Here is a 12,259-nt window from a genome sequence, read left to right as displayed (position 1 = left end):
CCAGTCTCATTCCCAAGGGAAAAACAGTCTCTTTTGCATATGGCAAAGTAAAATTGTGGTTTCCTTCCAGCACAGGGCCCAGCTCCTGGAATCTACTCCCTGGAATTTTGCTGGGAGAGATTTCTACGGCCGTTTTAGCCCCTAACGTAGGGCCTGAGCTGACTGTCAACCCCAAAAGTCCCCCGACACGAGACTAACACATGTCAGGGCCCCTCAGACCGGCCCGAGACGCTCAGCACTCTGGTGCTCGCCCTCCTCCTTTCTCCATTTAGCTCAACCTCAGCAAAACCCAAGCAAACAAATACAAGGGGAAGAGCCCCAAAAGCCACGCGGTGATCGCTCTACGCTCAACCCCCCGCCGCATCCAGAGGCGAGCAGAGACCTTCCCTCTCCCCAGCTTTCCGCAGGACATGGCGTGTTTTCTCCGCGGGCCCGTAACCTCACGGTAAATGCCGGTCCCCGCCCCGACCACACGCCAGGTCAGCTGCTAGTCCTCGTCTCCGACCCCAGGCTGACGCCGTGAATCGCTTTTACCTTTGAATTTGGCCGGAGGGCGGACGGACGGGGCTGCCCACGGACAGACAGACGGCCGGGCTTGCTTCAACGGGTGCTCAGCAGGCTTTGGAGCCACCGCTGGAGACGGTCAAGGAGTCCTTCTGGAGCTGGCTCCTTTCAGATGAGCTCCTTTGCTCTTACCGGGCTTTGATCCTTCCTTTCCAGCCGCCTCTCTGACCACGGGCTGTTAAATAAGCTTTCTCCAATAACTCCAGCTATTGCTGGCATATAACTCGCCTGTAAAAACTTCAAAACGGGTAGTAAGAAAAATTTGGACGTATTTCTGACAAAAACGTCCCTACAGATTTATTTATACTCACCAGCTAATTCCCAAGCCCGTAATAAATAAAAAGCCCTTCTTAAGAAACTAAATAACTACAATAACTAGAATCACACCAGACCCTCTGAGACTCGTATTAAAAACTTTCTCAACTGTATTAACAGGCACATATTTTTCCACAGCGTTTAGAATTGAACAATTACGGACCCGGCGGCAGAAACGGGGGCTCGACAGCGAGCGTGTAAGGAGATCCGACCAGAAAACACACAAAAAAAATCAAAGCTGGGCTCATCTAATCGTCTGGAAGTTGCTGATTCAACAGAGACGGGAAAATTATTAATGGTTTTGTGATCACTAATGACTGACGGTACTAAAAGAAGCTATTGGCGTGGCCAAAATTTCCTGCAGCATAGTCAGAAATTACATAAAGCCTTCAAGAGCTGAAAGATGTTGGCTCGGGGCCAACCTCTTGCCCAAGCCAGAAGTTGGCTTGGAGCCCTCAGACAGCTCCAACGACGATTACCTGGACTGTCAATTAATATATAGGAATAAAAACCCCCAACTCCGCAGTAGTTTTTAGCAAGAATAGATGTATACGGTGGCAGAACAGGTAAGGAAGGCCTCAAAAAAACGTCAGGGTGAGAAATAAATAAATTCTTAGTCTTTGGCTGCAGCTCTCAAACACTGCAAAGAAGAACATGTCTCGCCAACGACCAGAGCCGCGTACTTCAGCCAGAGCACCAGCCCCAGACTGGCCACTGGAATATTCCACGTCGCGTCACGTCACGCTCGGCGTAGCGGGGAGGGTTGGCCGGGAATTGGGGGGCTCTCTCTTCTGGGATTGTAGTTTGGGGATCTCCTCTCCGCCAAGATCAGGCTGGGCATCGGTCGGCGGGTGGCGAGCAATTGCATGGTGCATTAATCGTTTGTATATTCTATTATTATTATCATCAACATTATTATTTTAATTTTATTTCAATTATTGACTTGTTTTTGTCTCAACCTACGAGTGTCCTTACCTTGACCCCTCCCATTCTCTCCCCCAGGGTGTTTGGCTGATGGGGTGTGTGGCTGCTGGCCGGGTTTAAACCGCGACAAAGACCTCAGGAAAGAAGGATTTTAGATTCCAGCGTTGGCCACCAGATGTGGTGGTCAAAACCCAAACTATCCACACCTAAAAAAAGCGAGTTAAGAGCATCCTGCAGATAAGAAGCCCTTGTGGGAAGGAAGACAACGTACCACCACCATCGGACTGTGCAAGGAGGAGCTCGGCAAACCACCTCAAGTCTTGTGGATTTGGGGTTTTTAAAATAAAAATCGCCTTCCCGCTGAGAACACAGGAGTACTGTGGGGCAGAAAAGGTTATTCTGCACCTATAGTTCAGCCTGTCTTGGAAGTTCTGAAAATAAAGGCTCGTTGCTCATTTTCAGTTAAGAACAGACTCAGCTCCGACTGGATTTCCAGAGAGATCCATGAAGATGAACTAACCCAGCCTGGGGGACAACATCCCCTTCTCTGGCCACACAGAGGGTGACACCCCCAAGGACCTCATCAGTTCAAACTAATCCACTTTTCAACCCAAACAATCTTTCATTTTCATTGCAGAATATCTCCTACCTCCCACCGCGCAGACATTTCCAGAGCAAAGGCTCTAGACCATCGTACTCGGGGCCCAACACCAATTGTCTATAAACAGCTCCGATACGACGCCGGGAAAGGATTTTCACAGAAAATTGAGGCTGTTTTACCGTCCCGAAGCCAACGTGCTCTTGCAGAGACGCACTGAAGCTCCCAGGGAGGAGCCCAGCACCACTGTAACGGTATAAACAAATCATGAGCCGCTGTCCCCATCTCGATGGAAAAGCCCGTGGCCTTCAAGCTTGCCTCCCTCCAGTCCGGCGGGGATCGATCCGCGCCCAGCCTTCCTCACATGAGTAAGCCTGGCTTTTATCATCTATCTGACTTCATCCCAGGGCTCAAAATTTACTTTTGATGTAAAAACAGAGCGATAAAAGAACGAGCGTAAACCAAGACGACGGCTCAAGCCCCCGTCGTTGAGCTCTGAAGATCCCCACCCAAAGGGCTTTGTCTTGAGGCACCCGGCTTCTAGTGGCAGATAAAAACCAAAACCCCGCGCTAAAGCGCAGAATATTTGCAGCCTGACATTTAATACCGGGATGAAATATGAGTGGGGTGTTTACACGGCTGTAACAACAAGAGACAGAGATGTAAACAAGTCGAGCCTAGGGACCTTCTTCACACAAAGAAAAAAACCCTCCTCACATGAAAAAAAAAAAAAAGCAGCATTTCTTTCAATTTTAACAAATGGGTAGAGGAGCAGGGATTCGTTTACAGATGACTCGTAGTGTTAGAACCCCAGAAAAGGATAATTGGAAACATTTGCAAAAAAAAAAAAAAAAAAAATCAAATGTATTTGTCATCGCTTTACTGTTTGCTTCCCGCAGTTCCATCACTTCTGTGCAAGCAGAGAGGACTGATGCCCACCGAGTTTCACATGCCGGGGGCATCCAGAGCGCAGGGGTCCCGAGGGGTGGAGGATAGGAGGCTGCTCCAGAAGCATCAGGATTCACGAACAAAGCGTGAGAGTAGCGGGTTTTAAATAAACAAAAATCTTCTTCCATGGGAGGGGAAAGAAAAATGCGATCGAGCAGAATGAGTCCAATCCATCCTCGTGAAGCTTCTCCAGAACAGCAGCCCTGTGCCCCCACGCTAAGGCCGCTCTTCAGTGCTCGTGACAATGGCATCCAAGCTGTGACACAAAGTAGCTTTGACACAAGAACCTTGACTCAAAGAGCCTCAGCCCAGGAGCCGGCTGGAAATGGAGCTGGCAAGACGAGTCGTTGCTGGAGAGAAGAGCTGGGCGGTTTGCAGCTAGAAGGAAATTCAAAAAGGACCTCGAATGGGGGGTTGGAAACCATAAGCAGGTCTCAAACCTACGTAATGTTGCCTCTTCTGCTCAGAAGGGGATGCGCTGCCCCAGAGGCGGACGGATTTTAGGCAGGAGGACATGTCTACCAGCCCTGGGGCAGAAGATGAGGCACCAAAAGACTCGAGATGTGAATTTAAGAAAAATTCATGGAGCCTGGCTACGCACGTCTAACCAAAGGACGTGCGGATGTCTCCAAGCAGCTGTGGGGGCCCTACCTGCTCCCTAACCTCCCAAACCAGCTTAGAACCAGATGGTCACCAGAAACAAGCACGTTCCACCAGAATTTAATCTCCCAGTACGGAGCAGGAGACAATGAGTAAGAGGCCAACGTTGGAGAGAGTTCCTAACAGCCCGACTTCGCTCATTCCAGCCACAAACCTTCAATGGCAAGTAAGTCTTTCTGGAGAAGGCAACCTGGGAAAAAGGAGCATCCAGTCCGTTCAGTTCCAGCTCGCGTAAGAGTTACTCGCAGAACAAATCTTCCGGCGGCACGGAAGCTGAAGCACCAGCCAGAGGAGCTCCTAACACAGCCTGAAATTTTATGGATCCTTTTTAGACAGAGGCTGGCTTGAGCCAGAAAGCCACAAATGCATTCAAAGTCAAGCCTATTGCTCAGCAAGACTTTGAAGAGTTTTGGGCACCTCAATCCGAGAGAGATCTCGAGGGGCTGGAGCGAGGGCAGAGGAGGGCAACGAAGCTGTGGAAGGGCCTGGAGAATAAATCCTGTGAGGAGAGATTGAAGGAGCTGGGACTGTTCAGTGTGAGGAGGAGAAGGTGAGGGGAGACCTCATCACTCTCTACAGCTCCCTGAAAGGACGTTGTAGAGAGGTTGGTGCTGGTCTCTTCTCCCAGGGAATTAGTGACAGAACAAGAGGGAACGGCTTTAAACTGCAACAGGGGAGGTTCAGACTGGACATGAGGAGAAAAATGTTTCCCAGCAAGAGTGGTGAGAGAGTGGAATAGGCTGCCCAGGGAGGGGGTGGAGTCCCCATCCCTGGGTGTGTTTAAGGGCCGTTTGGATGAGCTGTTGGGGGATGTGGTGTAGGGGAGAACTTTGTAGAGTGGGGCTGATGGTTGGACTTGATGATCCCAAGGGGCTTTTCCAACCCGAATGACTCTGGGATTCTGTGAAGATGACTTAAGACCAGCTGGTAAAGGTAGGCATCTTCCAGTGGACAACCTGCCAGCCAGACTTTGGCTTGTTATTGAGAGAAGAAACAGCTGTGGGCTGGAGACGGGCTTTCACCTCGAGGCCAGGATCGGTGACAGGGTCCAAACAAAGATCCCTGAAATTCCTCTCCTTTTCCACACACCAAATAAAGGAAGGACGGGGCCTATTCGACACCAGTCCGAGAGACGGATACCAAAGCAGCACAAAGATGAATTATGAGTTGTAGGTGCTGCGAGAATCGAGAGTTTCCAGCTCAGAAGGAAAATACGTGGCAGGCCTTTTGGTAAAACCTTGCTGCAGAGGCAGCATTTCCTCCTGAACTCCACCAACATGTTTAACTTGCACTTTTTTCCCAAAATTATAATCTCATGCCCCTTCCGTGAAAGGATTCAACTGCTTCTGTAGGCAATCTTTACCACAGATTTGGTATTACTTTACATCGTAGCAAGGAAGACTTTGATAAGACAGCAGAGAAACCTAAAACTCAGAACCACGGGGTAACTCTAAGATTGGAAGCAGCAGACTTGGAGGTTTCCAAGCAGAAGCAACTTAAGTCAAGCTTGCTCAAGGCAGTTGTGAATGTCTCCAAGGATGGTGACCTCCCTCAATCCTGGTCTGTGTTCCAGGGTTTATCCATCTTAACGCAGCCCAGGGGCAACTCGGTCTCCTAAACCCCAAACCACAACGTTGTTTTCCAGCCGGCCAACCCAGACTGACCTGCTGCACGAGGTTTTCACATCCCGGGGAAAGGGCTTTGAATCGGCCTTTGCTGAACTGCCCGAGGTCCCCGTGAGCATGTTCCTCCACCCACCAAGGTCCCTTGGAAAAGCAGCCCAGCCTCCAGACTATCAACCGCTCCTCCAACTTGTTGAGGGTGCATCTGTCTTATCATCCAGGTGGTTAATGAAGACGTTCAGCAGCATCCATGGTACTATCAACCCTCATAACTGGCCACCAGCTGGACTTCAGGTGGCCACTGACCACTTCGAGCCCTGCGATGGGGAGAGTTTCCCAACCATCAGGTCCGTCTCTCTCCAGTTTGGTTACAGGAACGCTGTAGGACACCGTGTTGAAAGCCTTGTTAAACATCAAGGAATGGGACAACTGCTGCTCTCCCCACCCACCACACCAGTCACCTTATCATAGGAGGCTACTGAGTTGCTCAGGAAACTCGTCTTCTCCACTGACAGGCCAGAAGCCACATCATTCTCTCTTCCACAGCCTTTTCTACCCATCGCTTTTGGCCAGATATGGGCCAATTTCTTGACACGTAGCATTGAATGCTTCAAAAAACCAGGACTAGCACAAGTAGAGGACTCGGGCTAAACACAACCCCGCAGCGTGGAGTGTCTCAATGACCGGGGAACGAGCACAGCCCCTTCTGTAGAGGGTCACAAAGGTCTCCTCTGGGCGCGTGGGCATACAGATCCTCTTCCGAAGCTCTGTCAAGATGCCTTCACCTCCCCAAAATCCATCAAGGGCTCGGCAGCTGCAGAGGAAAGGTCAACTCCCGCGCTGGCGAGGGCAAGCAGTGCTCTCCGAACGAGCAGCTCTGCTCTGGAATGACGCTTTCAAACCCGTGTTTCCTTCGGATGTGCCAAAAAGGACTTCCAGCCGTCCCTCCACAGTAGCCACTCACCCATCGTTGCCCAGTACAACTGGCCAAGTGGCCCAATAGACAAAAAAACCCATCAGATCAAGGCCAGTAACCCTGCCCTTGGGTACGTGGTTACTGGGGTGACCAGTGACCAGCATTCTTGTGAATCTGGGGATTTCTCCCAGTTTGCTGGTAATCTCAGTCACGAATTTTGGGTCAGACTAAAGCCTCCTTGACCAGGATGGTTTGAGGGAGAAGCCAGTGAGCTCCTTCTTTTCTTCTCCTTGCAGAGACGAGCCGTTTCTCGTGCGTTTCGTGGGCTCCTCTCCACGCACGCAGCACCGATCACGGGGTGCAAGGGCAGCCAGATTTTATTTCCCTTAAAATGGTTAGGGAAAGCATTCCAAAATTATTTCCAGCAGGCTTCAATTGGTAAAAGGTGTCTTGTTTTGTTGTTTTTAAATTTAATTAGGGGTTATATTTCTACGCAATATTATAATTAAATTAACTTTAGGGACAGATCAAAGGAAATCCGTATCAGAATTAGTCACTTAAATGAACCCTGTCTGGCTACGAGCCACATATAATTTCCGCCTCCTAGAAAGCACTTTATGAATCAACATTAAATCACAAAACAACCCACACTTAATCCACAACGAAAAAATACCCAACGCACCAGCTCACGGCTGCTTACCCGCGCCGCGTATTTTACGAACGCGCCGCTCCAAAGACACGCTAACGAAGAAACACTTAAAGCACCAGGACCAGGAAGCTGAGCACCGCTGAAACGAGCTTAATCCCTATACTTGGTATGGCTCTTCTGCACGAAAGAAAGTCCAACTAGTCTGGAATCAGCCTTTCTGCAACTCCAAACACACAGCATAGGTTTGCTGGTTGAACGATCCTTGATTTCTGCGCTTTAGGTAAATCTGGACCTACAGCCCAGCTCTTCAGCGCTGCCCAAGATGCAGTCAAGCTCAAAACTCTCCTTGAGACACTCCATTACGGCGTGAAATAACGTCCCCCTGAAATAATTAGCAGTTCAAAGGCAAGAAACGATGCTGCAAAGCCAAACCACCCATCACCACCAGCAACCTCGCTGACGCCTCTCAGCAGCACCGCGGAGCGATTCAGGCCCATGCAAACTAAGGCTTCAGCTTTAGCTTCTTGCCCCCGCAGCGGCTCCTCTGGCAAATGGCGAGATCTTAAGATGACATCATGACTCCAGAAATGCAAAAAAAAAAAAAAAAAAATAGCGGCCGCCCAATCCTGACAGCCCGTCCAAGCGGGACGTGACCCAGCGAGACCCAACCGCTCAAACATCAAATGGGCACAACCTGCTGCCGGGCAACAAAGAACAAATATTTAAGAAATATTCAATGATGGGTGTCATCTGCGTGGAGATGGTTTGTGAACAGGAGAGAATCCAAAGAAAGGACCTTCAGGTTATTAAAACCAAGTGACTTGATCCAGCTTGAGATAGGAGAAGGCCTTAATTACAAAATATTAGTGATAAACGAGCACTTGGTCAGTGCCCCACTGCTTTGAGGATCAACTAGACGACACCCCAAGGCTTTGGCTCGTCTCTGCTGACAGTCAGCAAAGAGCTAAAGCGGAGCATCCGTTATATCCCATATTAACCCACCGAGAGAAGCCGCGCACCAAAACCCACCACACTTCTGCTTTTACGTTTTTATGTCAACCTCTGGACACAAAATCCTCACTGGAAGCTCATCGCCGAGGTTGGACCTTCAATAAGGCTGATGCCTCGCACACCACACCGCTCTGGAACGCGTCGTTCATAGAGGGAGAAGGGGTGAAGGGTGCAGAAAGCCAGCAAAGGAGTTTGGATTTTCAATCTTTCCCTGAAAAATTACAGCCCAACGTGCAGCTCACTCGCTGCTGCCTCAGCTCCCTCCTCTGCAAAGGGCACGGAGCTCTGAGGATGGAGGGTGGCAGGGTAACCTCCACGTTCTACCTTTATAAACTCTCTACATAAATGTGTAAAATAGAGGAATAATGAGTATTTGCACCTTCAGCAGTGCCCGCTGCAACGGCTAATAAGCTGTATTAGGAGGAGAGGCCTTAATTTCCGGAACGGCCTTCCAGCCTGAAGCAGGCCGGCTGGATCCTGCTACAGCTAAGGCTGCGATTTGTGTGGGCCTTCCTGAGTCCAGAGGAACGCAGCTACTTAAAACATCTAAGTTTAGTCTCTCCACACAAAAAAAAAAACAAACAAAAAAAAGCAGCAGCAAGACCTTTCCTTTCCAACGTCCTTCCAGGCGCTCGCCCCAGCGAACGTCCCATGACCATCCATCGCCAAACTTCTCACCAGCGCAGCCCAGCTCCTCTTACCCACCACCACAAGAGTTTCCTGCTTTTAAACTCGGCTTGGCCACGGGCAGCGCTAATCCTGCGGCACGCCGGGTACTGCTTGTTAAGCACAAATCCCCCGGCCTGTCTCACAAAGAAGCCACCGAAGCTTCTGTTATTTTTTTTTTTTTTAATGAAAAAATTATGTTCAGCGAGACCTCAGCCACCAGCTACGTGCAGCTTTACACCCTCGATTACACACAACGCTTTTATCACCAGCTCTCATTTCGGCACAGGGATCCGACAACCTCGTACCTGCAGGGAGAAGTTGCCAAGAAGCAGCACAAGATCATCCCCACACCCACCAGTAAAACCACTGGGCAGTTTTACCACAGCCGGGGCCTGCTCGCACCCCTCGGCGCCTGCGGGCTCCCGCTCACCACAGGGTCAGCTCCAGGCTGCCTCATCAACCAGCGCTCCCAGTCCTCCTCCCAATGAACGAGGGGGCTGCGGAGCCCCCAGGCCCCGAGCCAGCACATTTGTTAATTGTGTTACGACGTTAACGCTATCAACAGTGCTCGTTTTCCTCCAGCTCGCGCCTGGAAGTTGAAATAAACTCATCAAAGAGCAGTTTAAACAAGCGGCGCACGCCGAACGAAATCGGGCCGTGCCCCAGAGCACCCAAAGGTCTGGCTGGAATTAATCCTTAGACCTGGCAAATAAATCTCTGAAAGGGTCGGGCCAAATAAGCACAAACCAAAAGCGAGAAGAGAAATGGTGTTAACCCAGAGTCAAGCTAGCTCGCCACTGGTGTTTAAAACACCCTTGTTTTAGCAGAGTCCAGAGCTGGAAAGGGATTTCTGAAAGCATTTCTCTGAAGAGATAGGAGAGATATTCCTCTCTGAAAAGCAAAGGGATCCCTGTTTTTTTCCGGTACAAGAGCTGAGGCGCTTCACACGCGTTTCTCTGCGCGGCAGGACAAAAGGAGCGGCGTGGAGAAGCTGTTTGGCCACGGGAGACTTGTCTGTGCAGCCGCCGGAGCCAGGCAAGGGGAGCGGACGCCTCGCACAAAGGCTAAAACCACGTAAGGGCGCCCGTCATTTCTATTAAAAACAACCTGGACAACACAAGTAAGAGCCCAGAGAAACCGCGGCAGAACAAAACAGACCCCCAAGACTTTCCACAGGCAGAGAGACCCCGTCCTTAAGGGTGGTCGGGGTATTAAAAATTAAAAATAAGTCCCAGATACTTCAAGCTCTCCTCTGGATGGGGGAGTTTGTACCAAGCGTGGGCAGCCAAGCGCAGCCCGTGAACGCAGAGGAAGCACCTTCAGCCTCCCGTCGCGGCGCAGACTATGGGTGAAACCCATCTTCTTCATCCTGTTGCATCCCTCACCCATCCCCGATCCTCCCCTCCTGTCCCAAATCCTGACCAGGAACTCTTCTAAGCACCTTGCGAAACGGTTACCTACGGATCTGCGTTAATTGCGGCATCGTTAACTCACAGAAGTCGGAGTCCTCAGACTGCTCTTGGCCCCCTCAGGGACTCAGCAGCCGCGAGGCCTCACCCAGCAAACACCGAGCACCCGCTGCTGCTGCGACCACAGGTTTGGGTTGTTTCTGGAACAGGAATCATCTCTGAAATAATAATTTCCCTTTTTCAACCCAAACAAGATGTTTATAGAGCACGAGCATGGCTGGCAGCGCTCAGAACCACCGAAGGATCGCTGCGGGCTGCGACCTGCTGCCGATCGGCGTGGAGGGAAGAAAGAACACAGAACCCAAACTCTCCCCAAGAGGTTTCCGATGGGCAAAGCCCCTTCCCTGGGGGGGACAAACGAGGGCAGCGAGTGTCTAAATACACACACACACACACACACACCCCGGCGATTGATGGGTTTTTCCTCACAGAACAGCTGCGGAAACAAACGCTGTGGCCAACTCTCGTGGTAACCGGGGACGTAACTCTGTGTGGTGTGCTTAAGTAAAATTAAAAAAAAAAAAAGGGGTGAAAAACATGAGTTTGTGGTAATACATGGCCTGAAGATTTACCAGCTGGTGGGAAGGTGACGGGGCTGAAGGGAGCTCTGAGAAACCTGCCTGGGAGGGACCGAGGAGGGGAACTCTCTGCTCTGCTCCGCGGGATTCCGGCTTTGAGGTAAAAGAGCCCAGCGAGGGGGGGGCAGGAGATTTGCTCCTCCCAGAGCTGCAGCACGTGAGATAAAACGAATCAGATCTCTCCTGGGAAGGCAGCAGCAGCCAGAGAAGATTTGGGGGGGGAAGAGGAGAGGAGGAAAAGTCTGTCCCACGGGTGCCACAAAGGGCACCGGAGCCGCGCAGGGAGCGCTGCACCAGCACAAAGGCGCCAAGGAGACACAATGGGCTCGGGAGAGGAGGAACAGGGAGTCCTGCCCAGCCCCGCGGCCGGGGGAACGGCTCTGCCTCAGGGACAATGCGGGGCAGAGCGCACCCGCCGCCTCCCGGGTTTAGGCTTAGGGCTGAAGCCTGGGGAGAAGGAGCTCGCCACGGCGCTGACGGGCTGCGGAAAGGAGGAACGGGGCTTCGGCTCTGCCAGCGAGGCCTTGGGCCTCTCCTGCCGGCGCCGGGCCGGGGGGCGATGCCCCCCCTCCTCCTCGGGGGGGGCGGGATGCCCGCCGGCTCCCTCAGCTCAAGCGGCGGGAAAAAGTCGTGGCGAGCCCCACATTTTACCCCCCCGACACCTCCCGGAGCCGTTTCCTCCTTCCCGGCCGCCGTGAGGGCTGCGCCAACCACGTCAGCGGCCCTTTCCTGTTATTTTTTAAAAAGAAAAAAAAAAAGAAAACCCGCGGGAAGAGCTGACCAAGGTCGGGCCTGGGGCTCCCCAAAGCCGCTCGGAGCGCGGCGTTACCCCGGTGACCCCCGGATGGAGCCGCGGGGAGCGGCCCGGGCAGGACCAGGCCTCCCCGCCGGCTTCCCGGGCACCGAGGACGGCGCGGCCGGACTCCCGGAGGAGGCGGGGGGGTGTGGGGAAACCCCCCCCTCGTTCCCCCGTCCCTCCCCAGGCCTCACCGATCGCTGGAGCTCGCCCAGCCAGCAGCTCGCCCGCTCCTTGCCGCTGGGGTCGGGGTCGTGGTAGAGCGCCTGCACGGCCTGGTAAACCACCTGCAGGCTGGGCTTCCCGCCGCCGCCCTCCATGGCCGCCCGCCGCCGCCCCTCAGCGCCGCCCGCCGCTGCCGCCCGCCGCCATCTCCTCGCCCTGCGCGCTCCGGTACCGGGACGGGGCGGTGCAACCGCAAAGCCGCTCCCCCCCGGAAACAGTTCCGCGCCCTTCCGTTCCGCTTCCGTCCCGTTCCGCTTCCTTCCCGTTCCGCCTCCTTTCCTCTCCCCTCCTTTCCTTTCCGTTCCTCTTTCTTCC

At 52.5% G+C, this 12,259-nt stretch overlaps 1 protein-coding gene across 4 annotated transcripts in view; it reads right to left on the bottom strand.

Moving 5' to 3' along the window:
* The window catches only part of TNPO3 (transportin 3), a 48,608-nt gene extending 36,448 nt beyond the window's left edge, over positions 1 to 12,160 (bottom strand). For 3 of the 4 annotated variants that reach the window (XM_074828144.1, XM_074828145.1, XM_074828146.1), the window contains exon 1: positions 11,914 to 12,160. In XM_074828144.1, the coding sequence (XP_074684245.1) occupies positions 11,914 to 12,039 (126 nt within the window). In that variant the 5' untranslated portion in view covers positions 12,040 to 12,160. Of the gene's footprint in view, positions 1 to 534; positions 793 to 11,913 lie in introns of all 4 variants that reach the window. The other variant, XM_074828147.1, reaches the window with a different exon arrangement.
* Between the last annotated feature and the right edge of the window lie 99 nt (positions 12,161 to 12,259).

The sequence above is a fragment of the Strix aluco genome, chromosome 5 (assembly GCF_031877795.1).
Source record: "Strix aluco isolate bStrAlu1 chromosome 5, bStrAlu1.hap1, whole genome shotgun sequence".
Taxonomy (NCBI): domain Eukaryota; kingdom Metazoa; phylum Chordata; class Aves; order Strigiformes; family Strigidae; genus Strix; species Strix aluco.
Note: the sequence above shows the minus strand (reverse complement) of the source record. Positions and strands in the feature narration are given on the sequence as shown.